General features: G+C 36.8%; 3 protein-coding genes and 1 pseudogene across 3 annotated transcripts; 2 read left to right on the top strand and 2 right to left on the bottom strand.

The window, feature by feature from the left end:
• Nucleotides 1-4,349: 4,349 nt before the first annotated feature.
• LOC145557616 (ruBisCO large subunit-binding protein subunit alpha, chloroplastic-like) lies at nt 4,350-7,955 on the bottom strand (annotated as a pseudogene).
• A 2,536-nt stretch (nt 7,956-10,491) lies between these two features.
• On the top strand, nt 10,492-19,602 carry LOC145558511 (putative galacturonosyltransferase 10). Its single transcript, XM_081619785.1, has 2 exons — nt 10,492-11,103; nt 17,789-19,602. The coding sequence occupies exons 1-2, from the start codon at nt 10,951-10,953 to the stop codon at nt 19,238-19,240; spliced, it is 1,605 nt and encodes a 534-aa protein (XP_081475911.1). The 5' UTR covers nt 10,492-10,950; the 3' UTR covers nt 19,241-19,602.
• A 2,673-nt stretch (nt 19,603-22,275) lies between these two features.
• Nucleotides 22,276-23,628, bottom strand: LOC145557617 (uncharacterized). Its single transcript, XM_081618790.1, has one exon. It carries the CDS (start codon nt 23,626-23,628, stop codon nt 22,276-22,278), a length of 1,353 nt encoding a protein of 450 aa, XP_081474916.1.
• A 1,135-nt stretch (nt 23,629-24,763) lies between these two features.
• On the top strand, nt 24,764-26,314 carry LOC145557619 (uncharacterized). The gene is made up of 3 exons (XM_081618791.1): nt 24,764-25,148; nt 25,190-25,664; nt 25,768-26,314. Exons 1-3 carry the CDS (start codon nt 24,764-24,766, stop codon nt 26,312-26,314), a joined length of 1,407 nt encoding a protein of 468 aa, XP_081474917.1.
• Nucleotides 26,315-26,658: the final 344 nt, after the last annotated feature.

The following is a 26,658-nucleotide window of genomic DNA, read 5'->3' on the forward strand; positions in this document are numbered from 1 at the left end:
CATTGTTGTGGGTAGTGTCTTTTGAAGGCAAATCATCAATAGTAAAAATGATTGATTTGTCGGATTTTTCGCTAGTAAGCAAGCTAACGAGATCCTGAGGGGCCGTGTCTGTGCTTACAGACAAGGCCTTTAGAGCATTCATAAGAGAATTCCTATGTTCTTTAGAAGTACTTAAGAGTTCCCAAATGCTAACATTCGCCTTGGAATGGCGAAGTTATTTAACCAATGGATCTTCTACCTCAAGTGGAGGTGGTATTGTGTTTTGCATTTGACCTTGAGTTTGATTTTGTGTGGTCGAAGATCCATTTGGTGGTGGTGGTTCTTGATAAACTCGCCCAGAACGAGTTAGATGATCTACCTCATTTGGATTAGTCGTAGGACTCACAAACCAACTTTCTTTTAGAGGCTTTGGATGTGCCTCCATTTCAAGATGTTCCATGAGTTGTGCTTGATGCCATTGTTCATCCAAGGAGAGATTTGATAGGTTTTGTGACTTCCCCAAGAAATGATCCCAATCAAACGCTCCATTTGTCTCATTTTGTAAACAAGATGGAGGTGGGACAGCGGCATACTTAGAGACATATAAGTCTTGAAAGTCGTCGCCCCATAATCCACATACTTTGTTAGTTGCCCCTATGAGTATTGTGGCTAGAGGTTTTTCTATAGGTGTGATATAGTCCAAAGGATTGAACGTACCACTTCCCATATAATCCTCATCAATATGAAACACCCCTAATGGGGATGCATTATTGTTAGGTTTAGGCGTGGGAATTCTACCATCGTCTACTAAATCTTGTATTTTGTGCTTTAAGGCGTTGGAACGTTCAGTATCGTGCCCAACGCCCCTATGATAAGCACAATAAGCATTACCATCCCATTGAGGAAACCTTCTTTCTAGTGGAGTGGGTGGTGTTGGCCCTGTTGGCGCAAGTAAGCCTTTTTTGCTTAATTTTTCTAATAACTCTTTATAGCTTACAGGAAATGGTGTAAATTTTCTTTCTTTTGTCCACCTCCTTCTAGGATCATTATTATTGTATTGTTTGGTATTATATTATTGCGTGGTGGTCACAAATACATCAATAGAGGATGATGTATTATCATTCCCCTTTTTGTAGTTATTCTTAGGTTGATGATGATAATGGGGTTTATTTGCTTTTTCTTTAGCAAGATCATCTTCAATCCTAGTACCCACAGAATAGACCTTTTGAAAAGTGTCTAGACCAAGGTAGTGTAGATGTTTGTTGTACTTTTCATGACAGTTGTCGATGAATTTTTGTACCAACTCGAGTTTAGGTGGCCTTTGGGCAAGGTGGGCCGCCTTTTCTCGCCATCTACCAAAGAAAGCAAGGAAACCTTCATCGTCGCCTTGCTTAAGCATTTCAAGCTCACGTAGATTCGATTTGAAATCTACGTTACTCTCATATTGGGTAATGAAAGCCGAAACTACATCTTCCCATGTTGTTTTAAATTTTGGATCCAACCCATAGTACCATTCTCTCGCGGTTGGGTCTAAAGATAAAGAGAAAGTCAAAGTATAAAGCTTAGGATTAACTCCCTTTAATGCCATGGTGTCAGTAAAACACATTAAGTGGTTTTGTGGACTATTGGTCAGCAAGTCCGTAGCTACAAACTTTTCTGGCAAAGCAAGTCCTGAGGGAGGAGAAAACTTTTCTGCGTCAAAGTACTTGTTCCCCATGGTGAAACGAAGAACAAGCTTCTGTAACGACTTTTATTTGACGGATAATTGTTCCATCTTTTGTTGCAAGGCTAGAGCCTCAGCATTTTTCTTTTCGGCTTTTTCAAGTTTCTTAATTCTTCTTTCCTCGGCCTCTTGAGCCTTTTCTTCTCTTAATCAAGCAATCTCTTCTTGGAGTTGTTCGATAGTCGACATTGTTGTTGGACTAGGACTAGTTGTCGAGGGGATCGGAAGTGGTTTGAAAGAGGTGGGTTACTTGATGATAAACGTAGAATACGAGCGCCCGAGAGTCTTCATTCCCAAGCTTGAGAACCGGCCCTAAAGGAAGTACAAGAGTATAAGTGAATCGATACGCTTGTTTAAAAGATAAAAAAAAAAAAAAAAAGAAATAACGCAAAATATATTTGAACGAATAACATCACCCTTAAACAATTCTCCGATAAAGGTATTGTTTGAACGAGTCGACTTGTTTTTTGAGAAATCTAATCGACTCGTAATAGTGGGCGCGCGCAAGAGATTGAGTTCCGCGCGGATGTCGCGCGCAACCAAATCTGTTGCGCTGGTTGGGGTCGCACAACTTATTAGGTTGCGCGCGCCACCTACTCGTAAATTTTTTTTTTAATTCGAGCGCTTCTTTTTTTTTGTTTTTTCATCGTTTTTTTTTTGTTTTTTTATGTTACCCTTCGAATATGACTCAAAATTACGAAGAGACTACTTCGTAATTGGGAATCTAGACCGAAAAAAGGAAAAAAAAAAAAAGAAGAAGACTATCCTAACACGTTGCACATAGTCACATAAGCAGTACATAAAACATATCATAAGCTAAGATTAACGTATTGCCATTCTAAGGTCAAAGAGGCTTGGGTGTCCAAAGGTACCATATCTTAAGAAACGATGGACAAATCAATCACTCAACGTGTTGACTCTTGACATCGTCCTCCCAACATTTTGTTGGTGATATGGGTGGGATGATTGTTATTGATTTTGGGATAGAAGCCTAGTGTTGGCGACCCCTAATCAATGAGCCAATCCCTAATTGTTAAACTGTGCTATACTTATGCATGATGCAATGTTGCTTGTTTGGTTTTTACTTTTGCGCAAAAGGAAGATATTATGTGTTCGAGTCTCGCTTTCTAGCTAGAGATTATCCAAGTTAATTCTCGTTACAACCCATAGGCAACCTAGTGTTGGAAACCTTGGACCATAACTAAGAACTAATCATGTAACCTCTAAGTCCCCAGTGGAGTCGCCACTGTAAGGAGGGTGATCCCATCGTAGGGGGTCCTTCCTTAGATGCCCATGGCCACTTAAAAGTCTAGGACTTTACACTTGTTAGGGTGTATTAGGATTTGAATTCCTAACTGTTTAGGAGACCTTAAATTAGAAATGATACTCTCATCACGCTTTTTTGTAAGAAACAAGTAGGAGTCGCCAATGAGTTTTAAGAAAACTCATAAACCTCGTTCATGCCTTTCTTCCATGTGGAGTTCATGGAATAATTAGCACAAATCATATGTTTACCCATGGCCAAATTGGTCTCTATAAATCAGAAATGAGTTCGGGAGCGAAGGTACTAAAATAATGTTCCTTTTAGAGAGGAATCACTATTCTAGCCCTAGTACAGTCTCTACTAGCTTTTCCTCTTTTTTTTCAATTTCATTACCAAACAATATATGCAACGCGATACCTAAAACTAAGTTAGTTGATTTTATTTACACACGTTAATTCACGTAGGAATTACATTGCAACGTCGTTATTCTTTATTTAATCAAATTCGTGAAAAGAACAAGAAAATAAACAACATTCGCCTTGGCTTAAGTTATCAACCAACAATTAATTATCCAATTCTAATCTTTATTTAACGCAAGATACTATGTGAAAATAATTAATTAGCCCTTTAAAGATGATCAAACAATACTAATTAATTAATTAAGGTTCCTTTAAAGAAGAAAATAAATGTGATTTATCTAAGTGCTCGAGAATTTACCACTTCTCTTTGCTAGATCTCCGTTTAGAACACTTATGGACACCTTCTTCTTGGGGAACCTCCACCGTAGTAACAAAAGATCAAGGGGTGAGTGTTTAGGACAAGAGGGTTTAGGTAGCACAAGTTCACAAGTATTTCGCCAGAGTTTTAGGTTATTTTCTATGTGTTTAAGCCTCGGATTAAGCCTCTATTTATAGGGAATGAGTAGGTTTAGGGTTTTGAAAATTCTGCCGCAGCAGGTGTCGCGCGCATCTGGATGAGTTGCGCGCGGCATCCCAGTGCAAGTGATTTAGTTGCACTGCTATGGGCAGCGCAACTGATTTTCTTGCGAGCAGCATTATGGTAAGATTCGATTTTATATTTTTATAAAATTCTGAATATTCCAAGAACGCATCTTTGGAGGTTGGGCTGAGTGTCGCGCGCAACTGAATTAGTTGCGCGCGCCTACCTAGTGCGACTGATTAAGATGCGCGCGGATTTTCCTGCGGTAGCATTAAAATTTAACCTAGGCGCTCCTAAATCCGTCCTTATTGGGTTTTAAGCACGGGCTTAAGCCTAATTTTGATCAGATTTAGTTAATTGGACCACGTTTTAGCTTTGTTTATTTAGTTTGGGCTAGTTTTTGTGTTTTGTGGCTTAACCAGTTATCCATAAGCATTCTCCACTTCAATCTAACACGAAGATGGTTTTATTTATCGTCATTGCACTTCCTGTCGGGACGGGAGGCCAAAAGTAGATGTCTATAACAACTAGAGTGGCCAATGTTTCTCCAGTAATATCCTTAGCAATAATAAGCAAAGGTGCTCTCATTTGAGTGGTCATTTCCAATAATGGGATAATATCTTTAATTGCATATATCTTCTGGTCAGTTATCAAGACTCTAGCATTTTTAAATTCAACAATTGATTTTTCAGGATTGGTAACAAACTGTGGAGATATATACCCTCTATCAATCTGCAATATAGAGAACAACCCACATGATATGAGGACCATTTCGTATAAACTTACATTTTGCAAGCACATTAATTGCTAGTATACAAGCCACAAACCTCCATTCCTTGTTCCACTTCGACAGTTGTCTCAAACGAAGATGGCGACTCAATGGATAAAACACCATCTGGGCCAACTTTGTCAATAGCGTCAGCAATCATGGTTCCGATCAATTCATCATTTCCAGCAGAAATAGTGGCAATAGCTGAAAACAAACGCATGATCAATTACTATAAATATGCTTTTACACTTCATAATAACTCAACACCATCTAGCAGTAGTCAGAAAAAGTAGTACCTTTATCCTCGCGGCCATTGATTGGCCTGGCTCTCTTTTCAAGTTCCTTTATTAATCCTTGGATGGTTTTATCAATTCCTCTTTTCAAAGACACAGGGTTAGCACCTGAGGTAACACTGAGTAGACCTTGTCTGATAAACTCGCGTGCAAGAACAGAAGCAGTTGTAGTTCCATCAGCAGCTGAGTCATTTGTTTTACTGGCAACCTATATCACCAACGCTATCCTATCACATATAGAAACTATTAACCGTGACAACAAAGTTTACAACACTAAATTCTTATCCTCCAAGACAAGCGTAACGTTCGTTAAATGAAACAACAGTCATACACTTATACATGGAAAATCCATACCTCCCTAATCAAGGCAGCACCAGCATTCTCCATAGGATAAGCAAGCTCAATAGCTCGAGCAATAGTAACTCCATCATTACTACCCTTGGGTTACCGAATTCATCCAAAACAACATTTCTCCCTGCAAAAAGAAATTCAATTATATGCCATTATACAGCACTAAGAACAACAACTCAGCAAAAAAATCCAGTAAAATGAAAGCATCAACATATAGTGTCAGGAGTTACACATGATAAACACGCTTAATTAATACTTCGTATAAAATTATCAATGTTTAATTGAAAATTCCAAGCAAGTAACGGTGGTACTGCTTTTCCTAGGCAAACATACGTCAAATTTACACATTTTTGTCTTTCGGGGATTATAAGATACCTCTTGGACCAAGGGTAAGTCCAACAACATCAGCAAGTTTATCAATGCCAACCTGAAGGGCTGCCTTGGAATCCTGGTCAAAGGCAATTTGCTTCGCAGAAGCTCTCACGACAAGCCGCCTGCTTGATGGTTTGTAATGCACCTTCTATGCCCGCTGAGGAATTGCTTTCCTCAAGCTTCCCTAAACCCATGGTACAACAGGTCATATAATAAACACATTAAGGCAAATATAGCTTTCCACTAAGAGAGAACAACACATAAACAAAAAATCCATTATTCCTTATCCTTCATACTTATGCATAACCCAGGAAATGATTTCTTATCACATTCGAAAATCGAAAACATGTCGAATTCACAATCAATTACTAATATGAAAAGTAACGAATACACAAATCTAAACAGTGGCAACAAAACAACTAAAACCCACGAACCATTAACAGAATAAGCAACCTAATTCATCAATTCAAAAATTCAATCCAATCATATTCAGATAAATATTTGGGGGTGGGGGGTGGGCGTCAATAAATATTGCAGTTTTGCCTGTTTCTGATATGTCATTGTCTATTTTAGATTTTAAAAGAGGGTTTAGAAGGACCAATGACATTGAATCTAGGACAAAAAGGATTGAAGTATGTGCCTCTAGAGAAGAAATTTACAACTTTAGGCCATCGTATGAAGACAATATCAACAAATGACACTGTCAAAATTGTAGAGGGACCCATCAAGGTTCTGTTCTATCTATAACAGATAAAATCTTAATTCTACACTAATTAGCCTAATTATCAGATTAAAACACCAAAGAATGTAGAAAGAAAGAACCTTGCATAGAGAATCAATAACCAATACCCAAATTCTCACTTCAACAAACCGATTTATAGAGATTATATACCAATAACCCATAAATTACCACTAAAATGAACGAATTGGGGTTAGATTGATCGATTTCGGTAAACAACTCGAAGAACCCTAGAATTAATCAACATGCCATATCGGGTTTCTTAATTCTCTCTATAAACAAAAAAAAAATTACAAAAAAATTCACCAATCAGGTATTAATTGACAAATATGAACTAAAACCATTACTGATTGCATGTATTACTCGTTTCAATTGAAGAACATATTTTTCTTAGATTTATTATTCATTTTTAGACATACAAAGGATAATCGAACCATATAAATGCCAAAAATAAATCAAATACAAATTGCATGTAGAAAAAAATAAAGCAAATTAGAATTCACTAGAACAAATTCAAGAATTTAAACAATTAGATGCCCAGAAATCAATTCAAGAAGAGGAAAAAACAATTGAAGGACTTCTTACCTCACGATCTAAAATCGTTGAAATTTTCGGCAAAGATATCCCAAATTATCAAGAATCGTTTTAGTAGTTAGGTTTAGAGACCTTCACTTGTTGTTAAGGGGAAGATTGATGGAGGAGAGGAGAGAGGGCCTGAGTTTGAAATGAGAGAAAGAGAGTAAATGACGGGAAGGAGAGGAGAGGAGAGAGAGAGAGAGGGAGTGAGGGACTAATGAGAGAGAAAGAGGTGAATGACGGCTATTAGGTGAAACCCTAAAAAGCCAAGTACTGGGCTCCTCTCGTCAGTTGGGCCAAGTTTGGCAATTTGTATGTTACGTGTAATATAGTATTTGTAACAGGCAAAATAGTGTCCGTTACGGATACTTATTTAGTCGTAACAAGCACTAATTTGTTCGTTACAAATACATAAGTATTCGTAACGGACATTATTTTTCCCGTTACGAATAAATAAGTATTCGTAACGTACTCTATTTTGCCCGTTACGAATATCTTAATTGTAACGGGCAAAGCTTTGCCCGTTACAAATACCTTTCACAAATGAGATTTTTTCCACTAGTGTCCTCTTACTCCTACTCATAAAATACCGCTTCAGCATATTCTCTAATGTCCCCAAGCTAGATTCAACTTGATCTTCGTACTCCAATTGTGTCGAACTAGAACTAGATTCATAATCACGTACCACCGTCCTCAACAATCATTTTCTTTTTAGGTAATCTATGATTGCTATTTGCCTCAGCTGCAGGGGCACCAGGGGCTTTCAACTCAACTTTCACAACTTTCGAACTTTCGGCATTCTTCGAAGAACTCTACCAAATAGCAAACTCTAATATAAGCTTATATGCTCATGTTGTTAACCAACAATTAAAAATAAGAATCACCTAAATACAAACTCTCATTCTCATCTTTTTCCAAAAGAAATCCCGCATATGCAACCTGTTCTTCATCGTTTATGGTCAACTGTTATACTGAAAAAAATTACTTTTCAATTTATATAGAACACTAACACTACACATAATCTCATGCTGATACAAAAACTAAAACACTTATGAGAATTTCATTTCTATATACCATGGAAACAACAATCATGTATGACAGATAGCCAAAGCCATAAAATCAATCCCTTAAATCATCTTCACATTTATAAAAAAAGGTCTTTCAACTAGTAAGAAAATTTTAGGAACAACACCATACAAGTGGTTAATTCAAAAGGACCAACCGTCTTGAGACATGTCATGAATACAACAAAGATAATGCATCTTAAAACCTCACCATAACACCATAACGGGTAGTGAATGAGACCTGGCTACCTCCACCACCCCAGTCCCTCTAGCTTTACTTTCACACTAAAACTAAATAAGAATGATGAATTCACTGTAACCAACAAGAAGAAATTAAATCCAACAAACAATTTTCACACTAAAACTGGATAAGAATGCTGAATTCACCATAACAACTAAGAAGAAATTAAATCCAACAAACAATTTTCAGATTAAAGCTGAATAAGAATGCTTAATTCACCATAAGGTTTCTTTTAAAAGATAAACAAGGCATCAAATAAACTCACAACACCAAAATCAAACATCAAATAATCCATAATCATCTCCCAAATTCATTTTCATAGTTATAAAAAAGGGCTTTCAAATAGTAAAATTTTTTTAAGAGCAACACCATACAAGTGGTTAATTCAAAAGGACCAAGCATCTTTGAGGCATGTCATGAATACAGCAAAGATAATGCATCTTAAAGCCTCACAATAACAAGTAGTGAATTAGACATGGCTACCCCACCAAAAATCAAACTCAAACATCGAATAATCCATAATCATCTCCCAAATTCATCTTCATAGTTATTAAAAAGGGCTTTCAACTAGTAAGAATATTTTAAGAGCAACACCATACAGGTGGTTAATTCAAAAGGACCAACCATCTTGAGGCATGTCATGAATACAACAAAGATAATGCATCTTAAAGCCTCACCATAACAGGTAGTGAATTAGACGACATGGCTACCCCCACCACCCCAGTCCCTCTGGCTTTACTTTCACACTAAAACTAAATAAGAATGCCGACTTCACCATAACCAACAAGAAGAAATTAAATCCAACAAACAATTTTCACACTAAAATTGAATAAGAATGTTGATCGAATTCACCATAAGGTTTCTTTTAAAAGATAAAAAGGCATTAAATAAACTCATAACATCAAACTCAAACATAAAATAATCAAGAAACCCCACATGAGATAAACTATTAAAAAAAATCTACAGCTTCAAATTAGGGTGTTTCAATTTATAGAGCAACACCATAACAAATCTACACAAGTTAAAGAGTAACACTAATTTAAAGATCAACCCAATTTTAAGAGGAAGACCATAACAAATCCACAAAAGTTATAACAGTCAACAAATAAAGAAAAAACCCCACAACTTCAATTGAAGCCTAAATCATCCCCTTTGATCGAACCCAGACTTCATCCTATCTTCAATAAATTGATCCCCCTTTACACGAACCCAAAAGTCAATTAATTTTGTTAATACAAACCCAAACTCAAAAGATTTCATTCCATTAGAACAACCCTAACTAGATTCACCCCCTTTACAAAAACTCTAACTCAATTCATCCCATTTACATTAGAACACCGACTACAAAAACTCTAACTCACTTCGCCATACATAACAATGAAATCAACAACTTACCCACATCCCAAAACCCCCAACTGCAATCAAATCAACTTCTTACCTCAATAAATTCATTCGCTTTACAAATACCCCAATTCAATTAGTGCCATTTACACAAATCCTAACTCACTATCAAATCAACATCCTACCCCCGTCCCGCAACCCCCTAGTTCAATTTAAACACATATATTGACCACCTACCTACGAACTCTAACAAAAATCGCGAGTGTTTACAAACAATCAACAAAAAGCTCACATCTTGGAAACCTAGTGTAAACAAACTACATTTCAACCCAGAACTCTAATTCTTTGCATAACTTAAAACCATTAAATACATAAATTTCGTAACAAAGAAATTTAAGTACTTACTTCTCGCCCTTTTTTGTGCAGGAATGCGTATTTGTTCACCAAAAAACCACCAAAATTGAAAAGGGCAGTAATGGTGTGGATCTTGGAAGGATTGAGCGAAGAGAGAGCAACAGAGTAAGTGAGAGAAATAGAGATAGAGAAAGAGTAAAGTGTGGGATTTAAAAGGCCATTGTGTAGTAGAATACAAAATTTAAGAGTACAACACACAACCCACTTACGACATATGAGAGAAAATACACTAATACATCTCCAACGGGCTGACCAAAAGTTAAACGAGTGTTGATGTAGAATTCCACTCACCTGATCAAACACCCAGCGAAATTACGCCCTTGCCCCTTGTCTACACTTCTTCATGCATAACGAAAGTCCATTAAGACAAGCTCGATCGATTGACCCTTTATAGTCTTATACGAAGTATGTAGTTATGTCTCAACTTCTTATAAATTTTTTTATTTATTAATAGTTTGAGGGCTGTTTAAAAGTAGTTTTAGAGAAATTGAAAATGGGGGTGAATGAAAACTACCGACGGCTAAGCTAAGTTATCGATACTTATCAATGTTATCATGCATGTGAGCACAGAGATAGCTCTACCAATCACTATAATGTGATCAGCTGCAAATCTGCAATATTTCACAACATTAATATTCAAAAGATCTACCCTTTTCTTCTTCAATTCCATTACAAACCCTCTTTCAATTCAAAAATTCGATCTGTTCTTCAAATCAATTTAAATTGCTCTTTCATTTCTGAGATCTTTGATTTCTTTATTCTTACTACCCTTTTACATCACATTCCTAAATTTTCTGCTTGCCCCATCAAATTAGTAATTCAGTGAAACAATTTTTTACTAGATTTTCTCAAATTTCCCAACTTTTTATTTAGTGTAATTAGATAATGAGGCGGAGAAACACCAGCTTTGGGCGGCAGAATAGGCGGCGGTACTCGAATCTCATATGGTTGGTGTTGTGTGGATTGGTTGTTTTGTTGTTTTTCATTGTTCTTCTCAGCAAAGATAATCAACCCATGTCAAAACCTGCTTTGGCAAAGGTAAATTTTCTGATTTTTTTTTTGGTTGATTTTTCTTGGTGGGTTTGATTTTGCTGACATTTTGGAGTTTCTTAGTATTCTGGGTTTTTTTTGTATTGTTAGATTATCTTATGTTTCAATTGTTGGTCTAATTAATCTCTATTATTGTATAGTATACCTGGGCCTTCTATGAAATGATTTGAATTGTGGAGTTTTTATATGGGTATGTTGATTTGTTGGTTTTGTTAGACAGCAAAATGTACCTTTCTAGGTGGGTCTATAAAGAACATATGACAGTGATGTAGATGGATTTCGATCCTGGGTTTTGGGTAATAACTGTCAAAGACTCTACCAACTAAGTTAAAGGCATTTGTTATTAATGGTGATGATTGGAAGAATGTTTGGTAGGTTAGACATAGTTGAGTGCGTGACAGGATTAGTTGAGTTTAGGAATTACTGCATATCTGTTTGGGATGCTGGGAAATGGTTCAGGGCTTTGTGAGGAAGTTGAGGAAGTAGTGTGTATGATAGGATTACTTGTTGAATGTATTAATCGAAACACTGAAATTTTTGCTCTGAAGTTGGTTTAGATCTGCATATTTTGTGCTGGACATAAATATGTTTGCTCAGAAGTTGGCAGTGGTTCTTCATCATCTATAAAGTAGATCTATATTCTTTTGTTTCTATGAACTGAGCTGAGCTCTGTATCGGGTGCTTTTATGTCCCTTAGGAGAGTTAAGGCTCGAAAACTGGATCCGACAAAGGCGCCTGTACCTGCAAAATGAACGGAGCTCCGAATGGTCGGAGGTCCGCCTCCAAAGATTAAGTTAGTATAGATTCGGAGTAAAAAGTGCGGAAAGTAGGTATCTTCTCGGATTTCGAGATCAGGTGTTCTCTATTTTCGAGAGCAATAAATGTCTTAATGATTTAGACGTTAAGTTTCAAGGTGCCCCAATAATTGGGGGAATCTCCCTATTTATAGAGTCCTAGAAAAGTGTGCCCTTTCCTAGCGTTTGATGACCTAGGAGTTAGGGCAGCGCCGTTTTTCGGCTACGTTGGGATTTGGGCCGCCATTTCTCAGGTGCCATATCTGCATGACATGTCAGCAGGGAGTCCATTTGGACGCCTCTTGGAGTGACACGTGTCACATGCTCATTGGGCCACTTGGTAGGGTATAAATACCCAAATCAAGCTCAGTAGTGGGCATTTAATGGTAGTAGTAGGAATTGATTAAAGGACACTTGTTATAGGCGGGTGTACTTGTATAATATATGATCCCTTTTACGTGATACCTTTGATTCAGGGGTTATTTTGTATGGGTAGCAAATGTAGAGGTATCTATCATAGTCATCCGGTCATTGATTTTCTTGGAGTGCTGCAACCTTATATGATTTATTTATGAACGATTAAAACAAACAAGTTTATGGTTATGCTGCACCTTTGGATTTCCAATTTTCCATAATGAATACTGTCATCTACTCATCTTGCTTATTATGGTTGGACATTGTGGTTTGAGTCCTTGAGGCTTGGTGGATGTATGCAACTACTGCATGATAAATAATATTGTCACTTTGTTCTTTCATCATCTAGCAGTGGAGTTTAAGTATATTTTATCTTACTGCAAGTCCGTAAGTGCTAAATTTGGGTTATTATTGGTAGACTTGTTTAGTACGGAGTACCAAATAATTACAAACTAAGCTTTTTAGTTGAGACCAATCTCTCTAGTGTTTATAAACATAGTAAATAATTGAAACCTGAACAAATAAGCAATGTGGCTATTGGAATTCATAGATCTGAATGAAAAAAAAAAAGTGAAATTAAATGAAAGTACAAGTATTAAAAGCAATCAGCAAGTGAATAACCATGCCATTAAATCAAAACCTTGGATTCAAGCAATGGCCACATTGTTCAATTATTGACAAATACTTAACCAAATCAAGTTTTTGTTGTTACTTTGGAGGATCCTGATCCAATTTTAGCTTCTAGGCCTCTTCAGTCTTAAAAGTGTATTTAGCTCAATTGCTTTTCTACGTTCATGTCAGTTTGAATTGGCCAATAAGATCTTTGCATAGTGCAATTGAATCCTATGAACTGTTTCCTAATTATTTTATTATTGATGTTCCTCATATCTTATTTCGTAACTTCATCTCTCGACTTTCTTATCTTCATCAAGCAATCCAAGTTCATACTTAAACTGCATCAGATTAATAATAAAAACACGTATCTGCATAAAATAAGTAATCAAAAAATATATCTGTAAGAATACTTAAACTGCATCAAATTAATAATCAAAACAAGAGTACCGACATAATTAAAAGTATAAAACACACTTAAATTGCATCAAATTAATAATCTAAATACTTATCTGTTATTTTGATCAAGTATAGCCTATAGTTACTCTGTTGGGCTTCGTCCAAACAAGGGTAGAGGTCTAGTCACGTATGCTGCAACAACTGAATTTAATCATGACCTACATCATTTTTCATCTTAATTATCTTTAAAAAAATCAATAACGAAGTTTAATAAAGAAGCCATTGAACCTTTCATGAGTATTTGATATCTATGTTACTTGAATATTTAGTTACACCTTAAGTACTAGTTTCGAATTCTCTACACTTCGACAATTCATTTTGGGTAAAAAACATTAATTACTTTTTTCCACAAAACAGCCAAATTGAACACTTTGACATGCACACGAGTCGGGCATGAGCATCGGGGGTGGTTCTGAGCAGGGTGGTCGATCGCACAGGCTCCTAAGTAAAACTACTATCGAAGGATTCTAGTTTTTGAAATTTACTTATACAAAGTAAAGAGAACTTTTTAATCAATAATCTGTTCTTCAATTTTATCACAAAACTTATAATTTCGTAATTATTTTTCATCAAAGAAATGATTTTAGGGCCCAATTTAACAAAATTGCACTGGGCCATTTCCCGTGTTAGCATTTGTAGCCCGCCTCTGGTGACCCAAGTCAATGCTAGAACCCTTAAAAATAATGCCAGTGTTTTTCCTCTCTTTCTCTCTAAAACCTACTTTGTTTGACTAAAATCTTCATTGTTGTCCTTGTGAGTTGCTTGGTTTTATAATCAACTGACATAACCAACTCAAAACCTAAAATTTTTTCAAAGGGTACATCCATGCAAAAGTGCACTTGTAGGTCATGGTTTGAAGCTTTGAACATTGAAATCTTGAATACAGGTGTGATAACAGTCGTGAAACGACTTTCACCTGCAATTTAGATAGTTTGCGGTCATCCCAGTCTAATATCATGGTGTATAAAGTTCAAGAACCTCTACAATTCGATGGATGTGGCCAAGATATAATACCATGATGTATGTTGTACACTTTAATGTGAATATAAGGCTAAAATAAGGAGTGTATGAGAAGGCTGGTAGGGCACATATGTAAGTTAGACTCCGAATGACCTTTACCCTATCCATACTAATCACCAACAATGAGAACAATTGTTTGAGAGCTGAAATTTATGTCTCATAGAGTCTTAGTAGAATCTTCTTCTATTGATATGTAGTTTTCGATCTGTAGCTCTGAAATTTATTGCATTTTTCTTTCTTTACTTCATCTTGTCACCTTTTCTTCATTATTTATTTATTTTTCATGAAAGTATCCATGAATGATACATATAAAAAAAAAAAAAAAAAAAAAAAAAAACTGGGAAATAGCGATGTGATTCTCAATCAAGAGAAAAAGGTAAGGAGTGTTGAAGGTGTCTAAGACTCAAAATAGTGGATAAAGTTAACATAAATAACATTGGTGAGAGAGCAAACCAGAAAAATGAGGTGAAAATCATGTATACCGCATATATGGAATTCTAGAACATTGGGGATTGCAATTTTCTTTTTAGGCTTCTTATGATGAACTATGCGACTCAAACATGGGTTGCATCAAGTGTTAGACATGTCAGGGCTCAACATTTTTGGAACAAGGATATTGGTTCCAAAATTGGATAGTAGTGACTGCATATATGTAGATAATTTTTGGTAAATACCTTTTGCTTTTATTTTATTTTATTTTATTCAAAAATAATATAAATAGGCTTTTGTACACATTTCAAAGTTACTTGTTATCAAGACAGCAAAGCCTTGCTAGGATTCTGATTTCAAGCCCATCTATGAGCATATATCATATATAAGTCTCTCTTCTATTTCCTTCTAAATTTACATATTGCGCAACAACAAATTGAAGAATTGTGTAGAGATTTCATGTATGTGCGCTCATGAAGAAAAGATGGATCATAGATTTGTAAATTGAATATTATGTTTGTTGAGGCTAGCTGAGCACAATGGATAAAATGCTCACTTTTTTTGGCAGAATGCTTTCCTGATTAAGAGTCCAGATCCATCTCCTCTTTTGTTCTTGTCCTGCCATTCTGCCAATTTTCCAAATTGTACCTGAAGCCTAGGTTTTAGTGCCATATCAGCCAAAGACTTGCGGCATTCCCATTATTTTTTATGAATGGGTAGTCATGTATATTATGAGATGATTAAATGTTTTTTTGAAATTATGTTATGTATATGGCGCTGTCAAACCAGATTTTACAGATATGAATTTGCTGAAGTGCTCATCGGGTGGCTGGCACTAGTTTTGGCTAAAAACTGTATACTATTTGAGAGTTGGGAAGGTGGATGTAATCTTTAGTTGGTTTTGAACATTTAGAATGTTGGTTAGGGTCAGATAAAGAGGCAACTCTAGCTACTTGTCAGGACTCAGGAATCCTCATACTGGGATTTATCTCTAAATTATATATGTGGCTAATCAGTTTCTATTATAATTCACTTGAATATTCTCTGTAAGTTTTTCTTTGCTCTTATTGCTTGTCAAATACTGGATACTCTTCGTCTCTGGATTTTCAAATGCATTATCAACTTTGTATCTGCTGTGAAGTCATCTATGTTCCATCAGTGATTTGACCATTGTTTATGAATTGTGCTTCTGGCATCCAATTGAAGGAGTATAGCAACTTATTCAGGGTAATTTGTATTAACTTTGTTATTGTTCTTATATTATGTCTGTCATTGGTTTGTAACTCAAGTCCTATCATTGGGATTGGTATATGTGGAAAGAGAGGTGCAGACATCAGAAATTCAGAATATTATCAAGTTATACTCTTTCAGTAAAATACAAGTTCTGCTGAGTCTTACACAATTTCTGCTGAGTCTTACACAACTTCTGCTGAGTAATTTCTCGAGTCTGCAGGGGCATTCCTTATAACATATGGTTTTAGTTCCTCTCTATTTTTTTTACCTCTTTGTAACTCATATTGGTGGGAAATGCTGGATTCATCAGAAGGACCCGACATAGATTTGTCAGGTTCTCTTAAATTCTGCTGTTTGTTTGAGGTTCACACTTCTTCACACACAAGATTTATGTTTATTATTCGGTGACATGAAATTGGTGGAGCAATTGAACGGTTGAGTAATGGGGTTTGTTCTAATGTTGGATAAATGTTATTGAGTCTGCCATGAAATATTCCAAGGTTCCCTCCATATAGTTTATACTGAGAATTAATTTGTGGCACAATATAGCTTAAAGTAATGTCATGAGATACCATGGGTGTTTTATAGGAAAATCCCGAGCTTAACTAGATTTTTTCAATAAGCATATTATACAAAAAACCAGATTCCCCCTTCTCCATGTTAAGGTCTTTCTTTTGGAGATCTCTTATCGCTAAGAGGATGGGGATTGTTGCTCAAGTAATAAAGTATTCCTAGGTTTCTCCGGCTCCAAGACAATAAAATTTCTTGTATTTGGATAATGTTCAGCTTTCTTGTATCGAGGAGAAAATATGTAACTCATGGTCTATGTCTGTGCTTGAAGTTGTGCCTGCATATTGAAAGTAAAAAAATTGATTATGTAAAAGTTTATACAAATTCGCTGAGGTGCCTGAGGAAGCTTCTGTAATCTTTGTAGTTTAATATGTTTACAATGTGGCGTTCAACACTTGCTTTGTAGTGTTCGGTAGTTATAATCTGTGGATGGAATCAATGCTCTCAGCCTCCCATTATAAATATCAAAGCTGCAATGAGCAATTTTGAATGCAGGTTGACTAGCCAACTGTTCTTGATTGATGCAGTAGTTAGCTTATTTGAGTTGTACAATATGTCCTGTTTTGTCCTTCCTCTATTGCATACTTTGTTTGTACCTTGTGTAATGAAATAAATTGATGTAAGATATTCTACAAATAGAGAAGGTTAGGGATTGGAACATTGTCACTAATCTGTCCAGTAACATCATTTGAAAAACACAAGCATTCGAGAGGCTTGTATTCTCTCAAAATACGAAATAAAAATTGAAGAGAGCTCTTATCAATATTCCTCATGAATTCCCTTTCCCTAATCTTCTCTTTAGTAAAAAGTTCTCGCTAACCCTAACTTATTCCCCAAGCTACCCTTAATAAAGCTACAAAGGTACTGCTTAAAGTGCCCCTTACCTTTACATCAATTCATTGCATGTTTCTTCTATTTCGTACATCTCTTGTGAAAATAAACTATTTATTGATTGATGGACTACTTGGCAATTTGACATATTGATTTGTGTTTTATGTCCAAATTTTTTTTTAAAAAAAAAAAACAAATCCTTTTATTGCTGGCTTTGTTTGTGCCTTCTGCTTCTTCTGTTCCTCCATAACTGTCTTTTTTGAAATCCAAGCTTCTTTAATGTTATTCTGACTTCTTTCTGTGTGATGCAGAGGTCTTTCAGGCAAGATAGAATTTTAGAAGGCCTTAATGTTACGGAGGAGATGTTGAGTCCAACTTCATTAACAAGGCAGCTGAGTGATCAAATTGCTTTAGCTAAATCACTTGTTGTGATAGCTAAGGAAAGCAATAACCTACAATTTGCCTGGGAGCTAAGTGCTCAGATTCGCAACTCACAGATCCTACTTTCTAATGCTGCCACAAGACGAAGCCCGTTGACAATCAGAGAGTCTGAAACTGCTATTAAGGACATGGCACTTCTGCTTTATCAAGCTCAGCAACTTCATTATGACAGTGCTACCATGATAATGAGATTAAAGGCTAAAATCCAGTCTCTTGAAGAACAAATGAGTACTGTCAGTGATAAAAGTTCAAAATATGGGCAAATAGCTGCTGAGGAAGTCCCAAAAAGCCTCTATTGTCTTGGTGTTAGGCTTGCAAGTGAATGGTTTAGAAATCAGAATGCACAGAGAAGGCTTGCTGAAAAAAAATTGAGTGCCTTGAAACTTGAAGATAACAGCCTTTATCATTTCTGTATTTTCTCTGACAACATCCTTGCAACATCAGTTGTTATAAACTCCACTGCTTTGAACTCAGAACATCCGGAAAAGGTTGTTTTCCACCTTGTAACTGATGAGGTTAACTATGCTCCTATGAAGGCTTGGTTTATAATGAACGACTTCCGTGGAGTCACCGTTGAGGTTCAAAAGATTGAGGATTTCAGTTGGCTTAATGCTTCCTATGTTCCAGTCCTTAAGCAGCTCCAGGATTCAGACACTAAAAACTATTACTTTTCAGGCAACAATGATGACAACAAAACACCAATAAAGTTCCGGAACCCTAAGTATCTTTCAATGCTGAATCATCTCCGGTTTTATATCCCAGAAGTTTATCCAGCATTGAAGAAGGTAGTTTTCCTCGATGATGATGTTGTTGTCCAAAAGGATCTCTCTTCTCTATTCTCCATTGATCTGAATGGTAATGTGAACGGGGCAGTCGAAACATGTATGGAAACATTTCATCGGTATCACAAGTACTTGAATTATTCTCATCCTCTGATACGATCACATTTTGACCCTGATGCATGTGGGTGGGCATTTGGCATGAACATCTTTGACTTGGTAGAATGGAGGAATAGAAATGTCACGGGAATCTATCACTATTGGCAGGAAAAGAACATAGACCGCACTCTGTGGAAATTGGGCACTCTTCCACCCGGGTTGCTGACTTTCTATGGGTTGACGGAGCCATTAGATCCCTCATGGCATGTTTTGGGATTGGGATACACGACTGTTGACCCAAAGTTGATTTCAAAGGGGGCTGTACTGCACTACAACGGGAACTCAAAGCCGTGGTTGAAGATTGGAATTGAAAAGTACAAACCGCTTTGGGAAAAATATGTTAATTACGATCATCCTATACTCCAACATTGTAATGTCCACTGATCAGAAAAAAAGTGGTGGTTTTCTTGATCTTCCTTCCTACTCCAGCCTCAGATGTACACGAGCCCTGAGATTTTGTAAACAGGAGGTGCTTGCTAGGTTCATTTCACATTAGCGGGCTGAGTTGTTTTAGTAGCGACGACCATCTAGTCCATTGTTCTTGTAGCCTCTAGCATTGGCTATGCATGTATACACATTTTTTGGACAGTATAACTCTTAGACATTGTTTTTTAAGCCTCAGGCTAAATTATGTAACTACTTCGTCTTCTTGTATTTGTACTTCAGTCTAGATTTCTATTTCTCGCTTGTTCTAATTTTTTTTGCTAATATTGTTCACCTCGTGGGGAATCATGTGTGTTTTCATAGCTCAGTTGTTACTATTTTCATCAAGATTATTAGATTACTCACCTCTGTCAAGTTCTTTTTTTAACTCTTGAAATACATAGTACGTAAACTATGAAAATAAATATGACCGTTGAAAAAAAGAAAAAATTAAATGTAATATATCATATCATATCATATAACTAATATATAAAGTTAAACTTTTAGCCAGGTCACAAAATAGTGACACTTAGCATTCTAACTTTTCGCCAAGTGTCGCGCCACCTTGGATAGATTTAAATAGATTCATAAGATAAAAAAAAAAAATAGTTAGTTAAAAATTCATTTTTCAATCAAATTAGGATAGAATTTTAGAATACGATGGTTAGTTTAGAATTTTATGTTCGATAAAATACCAAATAATAAACTTATCATAGGCCACAAGACAACATCGTATAGCATTTTAACTTTTCACCAAATGTCGTACCACGCTGGATAAATATAGATAGACTTTGTAGAAAAAAAAAAGTTAATTTAGAATTCTATTTTCAATCAATTAAATTGAATTATAATATAATTTTATCTTAAAATTCCATAAACAACTCGGGCATCGCACGGGGCACAAAACTAGTACTACCTCTGGTCTACATTTGTTGCAACTTTTGCCATTTTGGGGTGGTCCATATTAGTTGCAACTTTCCCAAATGTTGCCTTATTTAGTAAAATTTTATAGGTAAAATTACAATTTTACCCTTACTTTATATTTTAACCACATATATTAAACAACTAACCTAATCTATTTACACTTCCTAACTGATTAATTAGGTTAATCTCTCCCACCAAAAAAAATCCCCAACTGTTTAAATTCTTCATCATCCCAACCAACGCAATTGAATGCTCCTACATTCAATTGATCTGATGAATATGGTTGAGTACATTTATTCTGGAGAATTCTCCGGAATAAACCCCCCAAACCCTGGTTCTTCTTTTTCTCACTCCTCACTATTCGCCGAATTTGATCTCCTCTCTCTCTCTCTAGATCGCACTCTGTGTCTCTCTCATCTCCATCTCTACTTTCTCCCTTCTTCAATCTTTGTTGTTTTTGTTGAGTCCCAGTATGTCTTCTTCGAATGACAAAGATCTGGATCTTTTTTGCCATGAGACCCTTGAAACGAGTGGAAGTAAGTGGCGATCTGGCCGTGTGACGTACAAGCCCCAACGAGGAACGGGTAACATGAAACCCGTTCGTCGTGATGCTGTTATTGCTAGGAGGAAGATCCATGGTGCTAAATTGGCTGAATTTGTGAGCGATGAGGAGGAGAAGGTTGTCCCTGTGTCTACGGCTAAACAGGAACCACCACCAGTTGAGGTGGTTCCTCTGGCTGTGGTGGTGCCTGGGTGGCGGCTGAAGTTGTTGAGGCTGAGCTTTCCGCCGCTGGATCTAGTACTAGGGAGTCTAACCCAGTAGAGGTGGAGGTGGCTGAGGTGGCTAAGCCACCTGAGTCCCTGGAAGAAGGTGAAGGGCCTTCCACCGGTGCTAAGCGGATCAGATCTGGTCCACCTGGAGGGATGACGAGGGAGTAGGTGACCGAGGCGTACCTGCAGATCTACTACCCTCAATTCAACCCTCCTTCTAAGTGATTCAGCAGCATAAACTCTATAAACCCTAATTTTTTTTCCTTAATCTGTTGTTTGTTTGTTCTGTAATCTTGTTGATTGTGTTGTTGGTATATTGTTTCATCTGTTGTTTGGTATAGACCCTAATTTTGTTATTTGTTGTGGTATGTGGTATAAACCCTAAATTTTTGAGTCCTCTGTTTTGTTGGTTTAAACCCTACTTTGTATGCGATTGGATATGGTTGTTGATGTGAATGTAATGTTGGATGTTGGGATAAGATGATTGTTTGTTGGTGAGAATTTATGCGGGGTTGTATGCTGTGTGTTTTCGGTTCTGTGTTTAGTGGAATGTATCTATGTTAGTTATTGTTGGTAATTGGTGGAACTAAGTTGTGGTAGTATCCCTGATGCATAGTACTCATGCCATCAGTTGCAAGTCCCCTGTTTGTTAATGTTGAAGTTGGTGTTCCTATGCATTTGAGTCCCTTACTTGCAATGAGCCCCCCTTATGTTGGTGTGAAGTGTATGTTTAATTTCCATATGATGATGGGACTCACCTGATAGCTACTTGGGTGGTCTGGATGCTCCTGATACCTCTTTTAGAGGTTTGATGTTGAGGTACCAACACTCACTAAAGCTTTGACTGAATAAACACCCATTCTGATGGAAATACTAGTTAATGATATAAATGTAATTGTTGTGATATTACATGTGTGGTTAGACAAAAGGTGTACCCTAGACTAATTACATGACTGCCTACCACATATGTCAATTAATATTTACCAAAATGACACATAACCTAGACATAAACTCACTCAAAAAGTTGTTTGAATATTAAAAGGTTATGTGTGGCAGTTATATCTTGAGTTCTTCTTCCATTTGCATTCTTGTGTTTGTGTGCTTCAGTCTGCATCCACTTCCATGTGTCCATGATCATCTACTATATCTGTGACTGAGTCTAAAAATTGAACAACTTCACCAATCAGATTCCTATCAACTTGTAATAATTGTGGTAGTAGACCTTGACTGTCCAAACTTCTCTTCTTCATGTGAGGGGGAGAGAAGTTGTTCCCGCCTTGCTTCTCTAGTATCTTTATCAATCATGATTGTAGTGTAATCCATGTGTACTTGTTCAAAACTGGATCAAACTCTTCAAAAGCTCTTGTAACTTCTTGTATGAGCTCATCTAGATTCCTTGGGAATGATTGGTATTGTAGTGATTGAATGACACTAAACAAACCCAAATCAAGAACATTTGTTTCTGGTGATTGAGCTGGTTGAAAAATGAATTGAATGTTGAATCCATGTGCATTACATGCAGCCTGAAATTCTTCATCTCTTGGAACTTGGTGAGGTCTTGCATTATCCCATTGGATGATGATGTCCTTTGGTAGTTGTTCTGGCCAATTCTCATAGATTGTTGGAATGACATGTGTGAGTAGCATATCCCTGATGCATTCTTTAGTGACACTTTGAAGTGCCTTAGTCTCTAGAGTCCCTGCATCTCTGTTTTTTTTTTTTTTTTTTTTTTTTTTTTTTGCCATTTCATACTTTACAAAAGGAAAAAGCCCATATTTTCCATCACGTACCATGTTGTTGCGCTCATCAAATAAGGGCTTCCCAATCATTCCCATGAACATTGCTTTGATCTTGAATCTCCTTGATTGTTGTGCCCTGTATGGATCATCCTCTGTGGGCAGCAAATAAAATGTCCTTGTCTCTGGATTAATGTAGAACCATTTTTCATCCAAATGTATCCATTGCTGCATGTCTCTGAATTTTGGGTCCCCTTGTGCTGGAATTGGATCAATGTGACTTAGTACCCATTTAAGTCTTGATATTTTATGCTTCTCTGTTAGAGTTGGATGATTTGTGCTGGTGTGTGTCCTGAGTCTCCCTTGTTGCCTTAGTCTGTGCAGTGTTGTTTTGGGAATTTTAAGGGCTGCAACATATCCTCTTTCATTCCCTCTCTTGTAGAGTGGAACTGAAGTTATAAATTCATCTGTGTACACCTTTGGTTTGGGTCCTGTCCTACCCAATTTTTTGTTTTCAACAACAACTGGAATACCTTGAGCTAGAGATTGCTTGATAAATTTGAAATATCTTGTTGTTGTGGATTTGTGCACTGAATGTTTTCTAGCCAAATTGGCTAAGAAACCTCTTGGCAGTGAGTCCCCCTCCATGTGCAACATTATCTCATCAACAAGATTTCTTTTTTGTTCCACAGTCAATTCCTTGTTTACTCTGTTTTGTGGTTGTGCCTCATCAATGTTTGCATCATCATCTCCTTCATACCCATCACCATTGCCTTGCTGTTCTTGGTGTTCTTCACCATCTGAATCGTACCACCATGGATATTCTTCTGGGAAGAATTCACCTTCTATGAACTCATCATCCAATGCATGCTGAGATTGAATGTACTCATCCATAACTTCACCTATGAACTCTGCCATGAGTCCCGTTCTGTTTTTTATTTCAGGATGGCTTTTTGGTGATGAAGTGGTGGCTGGTTTTTTTTTGGACGGTCTTCAACGGAGCCTATTCCTGTAATTACAAAAGCTGCAACTACTAACCCAGCTGTAGGAATTAGGTTAATGCTAATTTTGGATTAGAATGATGTAATTTGGTAGGGCTGCCTGTTATTTTGAACTAACAATACTTAATTTGTGACCTTTTTGTTCAAAAAAACCTTTTAAATTTTTTTTGGCCAAGAGAAACCTATTTATATTTTTTTTTGTTCAAGACAGCCAACTCACACTTTCCGGCGTTGACTGAACTTTTTCCGGTGTTGACCACTTGTTTACCCCTTTGTGCGTGGCACATGACCCCTAATTCCCTAATTACACCTCATTTTCCTAATTTCACACCCTTTTCCCTCCAATTACACACTCTCTCTCCTACTCTCTCTCTCTTACTCTCTGTGAACACATCGAGGCCATTAAAGGTGGTTGCGACTTTGGGGGTAGTTGCGGAGGCCGAGGCAAAACTTTTAAGGGGTTGATTAGAAAAATTAAGGTAAAGTAATTAGGGTAGTAATATGGAGGGAATAAAAGTGGTCCCTTTATTTGACTTTTTTGGACCACTTAAACATTTTGATTTTTAGTGGGAATTTCCCACCAAGACAGTCTGGCAGCTTAAACAAAAGTGGGAAAAATGTTTCCCACTTTGTTTTCCTCCCAAATTTTCACCCCAAATTCAAACATTTTCCAACTTCCCCCAAAATTCAAATTTTTCATAGACATTCAATCAAAATGCCCCTTATAAAATGAAGGCATCCTTTCCGAAACCCCTTATCAAAAGCACAATATTAGGGGAATTGGGGAGGGGTTTGGGAGGGGGGGGGGGTTAATAGAGTAGTTAGGTTACATCACCACAAATTAAGTATTGTTAGTTCAAAATAACAGGCAGCCCTACCAAATTACATCATTCTAATCCAAAATTAGCATTAACCTTATTCCTACAGTTGGGTTAGTAGTTGCAGCTTTTGTAATTACAGGAATAGGCTCCGTTGAAGACCGTCCAAAAAAAAAACCAGCCACCACTTCATCACCAAAAAGCCATCCTGAAATAAAAAACGGAAAGGGACTCATGGTAGAGTTCATAGATGAAGTTATGAATGAGTACATTCAATCTCAGCATGCATTGGATGATGAGTTCATAGAAGGTGAGTTCTTCCCAGAAGAATATCCATGGTGGTACGATTCAGATGGTGAAGAACACCAAGAACAGCAAGGCAATGGTGATGGGTATGAAGGAGATGATGATACAAACATTGATGAGGCACAATCACAAAACAGAGTAAACAAGGAATTGACTGTGGAACAAAAAAGAAATCTTATCGATGAGATAATGTTGCGCATGGAGGGGGACTCACTGCCAAGAGGTTTCTTAGACAATTTGGCTAGAAAACATTCAGTGCACAAATCCACAACAACAAGATATTTCAAATTTATCAAGCAATCTCTAGCTCAAGGTATTCCAGTTGTTGTTGAAAACAAAATTTGGGTAGGACAGGACCCAAACCAAAGGTGTACACAGATGAATTTCTAACTTCAGTTCCACTCTACAAGAGAGGGACTAAAAAAGGATATGCTGCAGCCCTTAAAATTCCCAAAACAGCACTGCACAGACTAAGGCAACAAGGGAGACTCAGGACACACACCAGCACAAATCATCCAGCTCTAATAGAGAAGCATAAAATATCAAGACTTAAATGGGTACTAAGTCATATTGATCCAATTCCAGCACAAGGGGACCCAAAATTCAGAGACATGCAACAATGGATACATTTGGATGAAAAATGGTTCTACATTAATCCAGAGACAAGGACATTTTATTTGCTGCCCACAGAGGATGATCCATACAGGGCACAACAATCAAGGAGATTCAAGATCAAAGCAATGTTCATGGGAATGATTGGGAAGCCCTTATTTGATGAGCACAACAACATGGTACATGATGGAAAATATGGACTTTTTCCTTTTGTAAAGTATGAAATGGCAAAAAAAAAAAAAAAAAAAAAAAAAAAAAAACAGAGATGCAGGGACTCTAGAGACTAAGGCACTTCAAAGTGTCACTAAAGAATGCATCAGGGATATGCTACTCACACATGTCATTCCAACAATCTATGAGAAGTGGCCAGAACAACTACCAAAGGACATCATCATCCAATGGGATAATGCAAGACCTCACCAAGTTCCAAGAGATGAAGAATTTCAGGCAGCATGTAATGCACATGGATTCAACATTCAATTCATTTTTCAACCAGCTCAATCACCAGAAACAAATGTTCTTGATTTGGGTTTGTTTAGTGTCATTCAATCACTACAATACCAATCATTCCCAAGGAATCTAGATGAGCTCATACAAGAAGTTACAAGAGCTTTTGAAGAGTTTGATCCATTTTTGAACAAGTACACATGGATTACACTACAATCATGCTCGATAAAGATACTAGAGAAGCAAGGTGGGAACAACTTCTCTCCCCCTCACATGAAGAAGAGAAGTTTAGACAGTCAAGGTCTACTACCACAATTATTACAAGCTGATAAGAATCTGATTGGTGAAGTTGTTCAATTTTTAGACTCAGTCACAGATATAGTAGATGATCATGGACACATGGAAGTGGATGCAGACTGAAGCACACAAACACAAGAATGCAAATGGAAGAAGGACTCAAGATATGACTGCCACACATAACCTTTTAATATTCAAACAACTTTTTGAGTGGGTTTATGTCTAGGTTATGTGTCATTTTGGTAAATATTAATTGACATATGTTGTAGGCAGTCATGTAATTAGTCTAGGGTACACCTTTTGTCAAACCACACATGTAATATCACAACAATTACATTTATATCATTAACTAGTATTTCCATCAGAATGGGTGTTTATTCAGTCAAAGCTTTAGTGAGTGTTGGTACCTCAACATCAAACCTCTAAAAGAGGTATTAGGAGGATCCACACCACCCATGTAGCTATCA

Source organism: Chenopodium album, chromosome 9 (assembly GCF_948465745.1).
Source record: "Chenopodium album chromosome 9, dcCheAlbu1.1, whole genome shotgun sequence".
In the NCBI taxonomy this organism is placed as follows: domain Eukaryota; kingdom Viridiplantae; phylum Streptophyta; class Magnoliopsida; order Caryophyllales; family Amaranthaceae; genus Chenopodium; species Chenopodium album.

Bases quoted from the DNA above. Each gene is read 5' to 3' on its own strand.
- LOC145558511 (XM_081619785.1), top strand. From the start codon at position 10,951: ATGAGGCGGAGAAACACCAGCTTTGGGCGGCAGAATAGGCGGCGGTAC. The intron at 11,104-17,788 runs GTAAATTTTCTG...TGTGTGATGCAG, and splicing joins CAAAACCTGCTTTGGCAAAG to AGGTCTTTCAGGCAAGATAG.
- LOC145557617 (XM_081618790.1), bottom strand. From the start codon at position 23,628: ATGGCAGAGTTCATAGGTGAAGTTATGGATGAGTACATTCAATCTCAG.
- LOC145557619 (XM_081618791.1), top strand. From the start codon at position 24,764: ATGGTAGAGTTCATAGATGAAGTTATGAATGAGTACATTCAATCTCAG. The intron at 25,149-25,189 runs GTATTCCAGTTG...TGGGTAGGACAG, and splicing joins CAAGCAATCTCTAGCTCAAG to GACCCAAACCAAAGGTGTAC. The intron at 25,665-25,767 runs GTATGAAATGGC...AGAATGCATCAG, and splicing joins GGACTTTTTCCTTTTGTAAA to GGATATGCTACTCACACATG.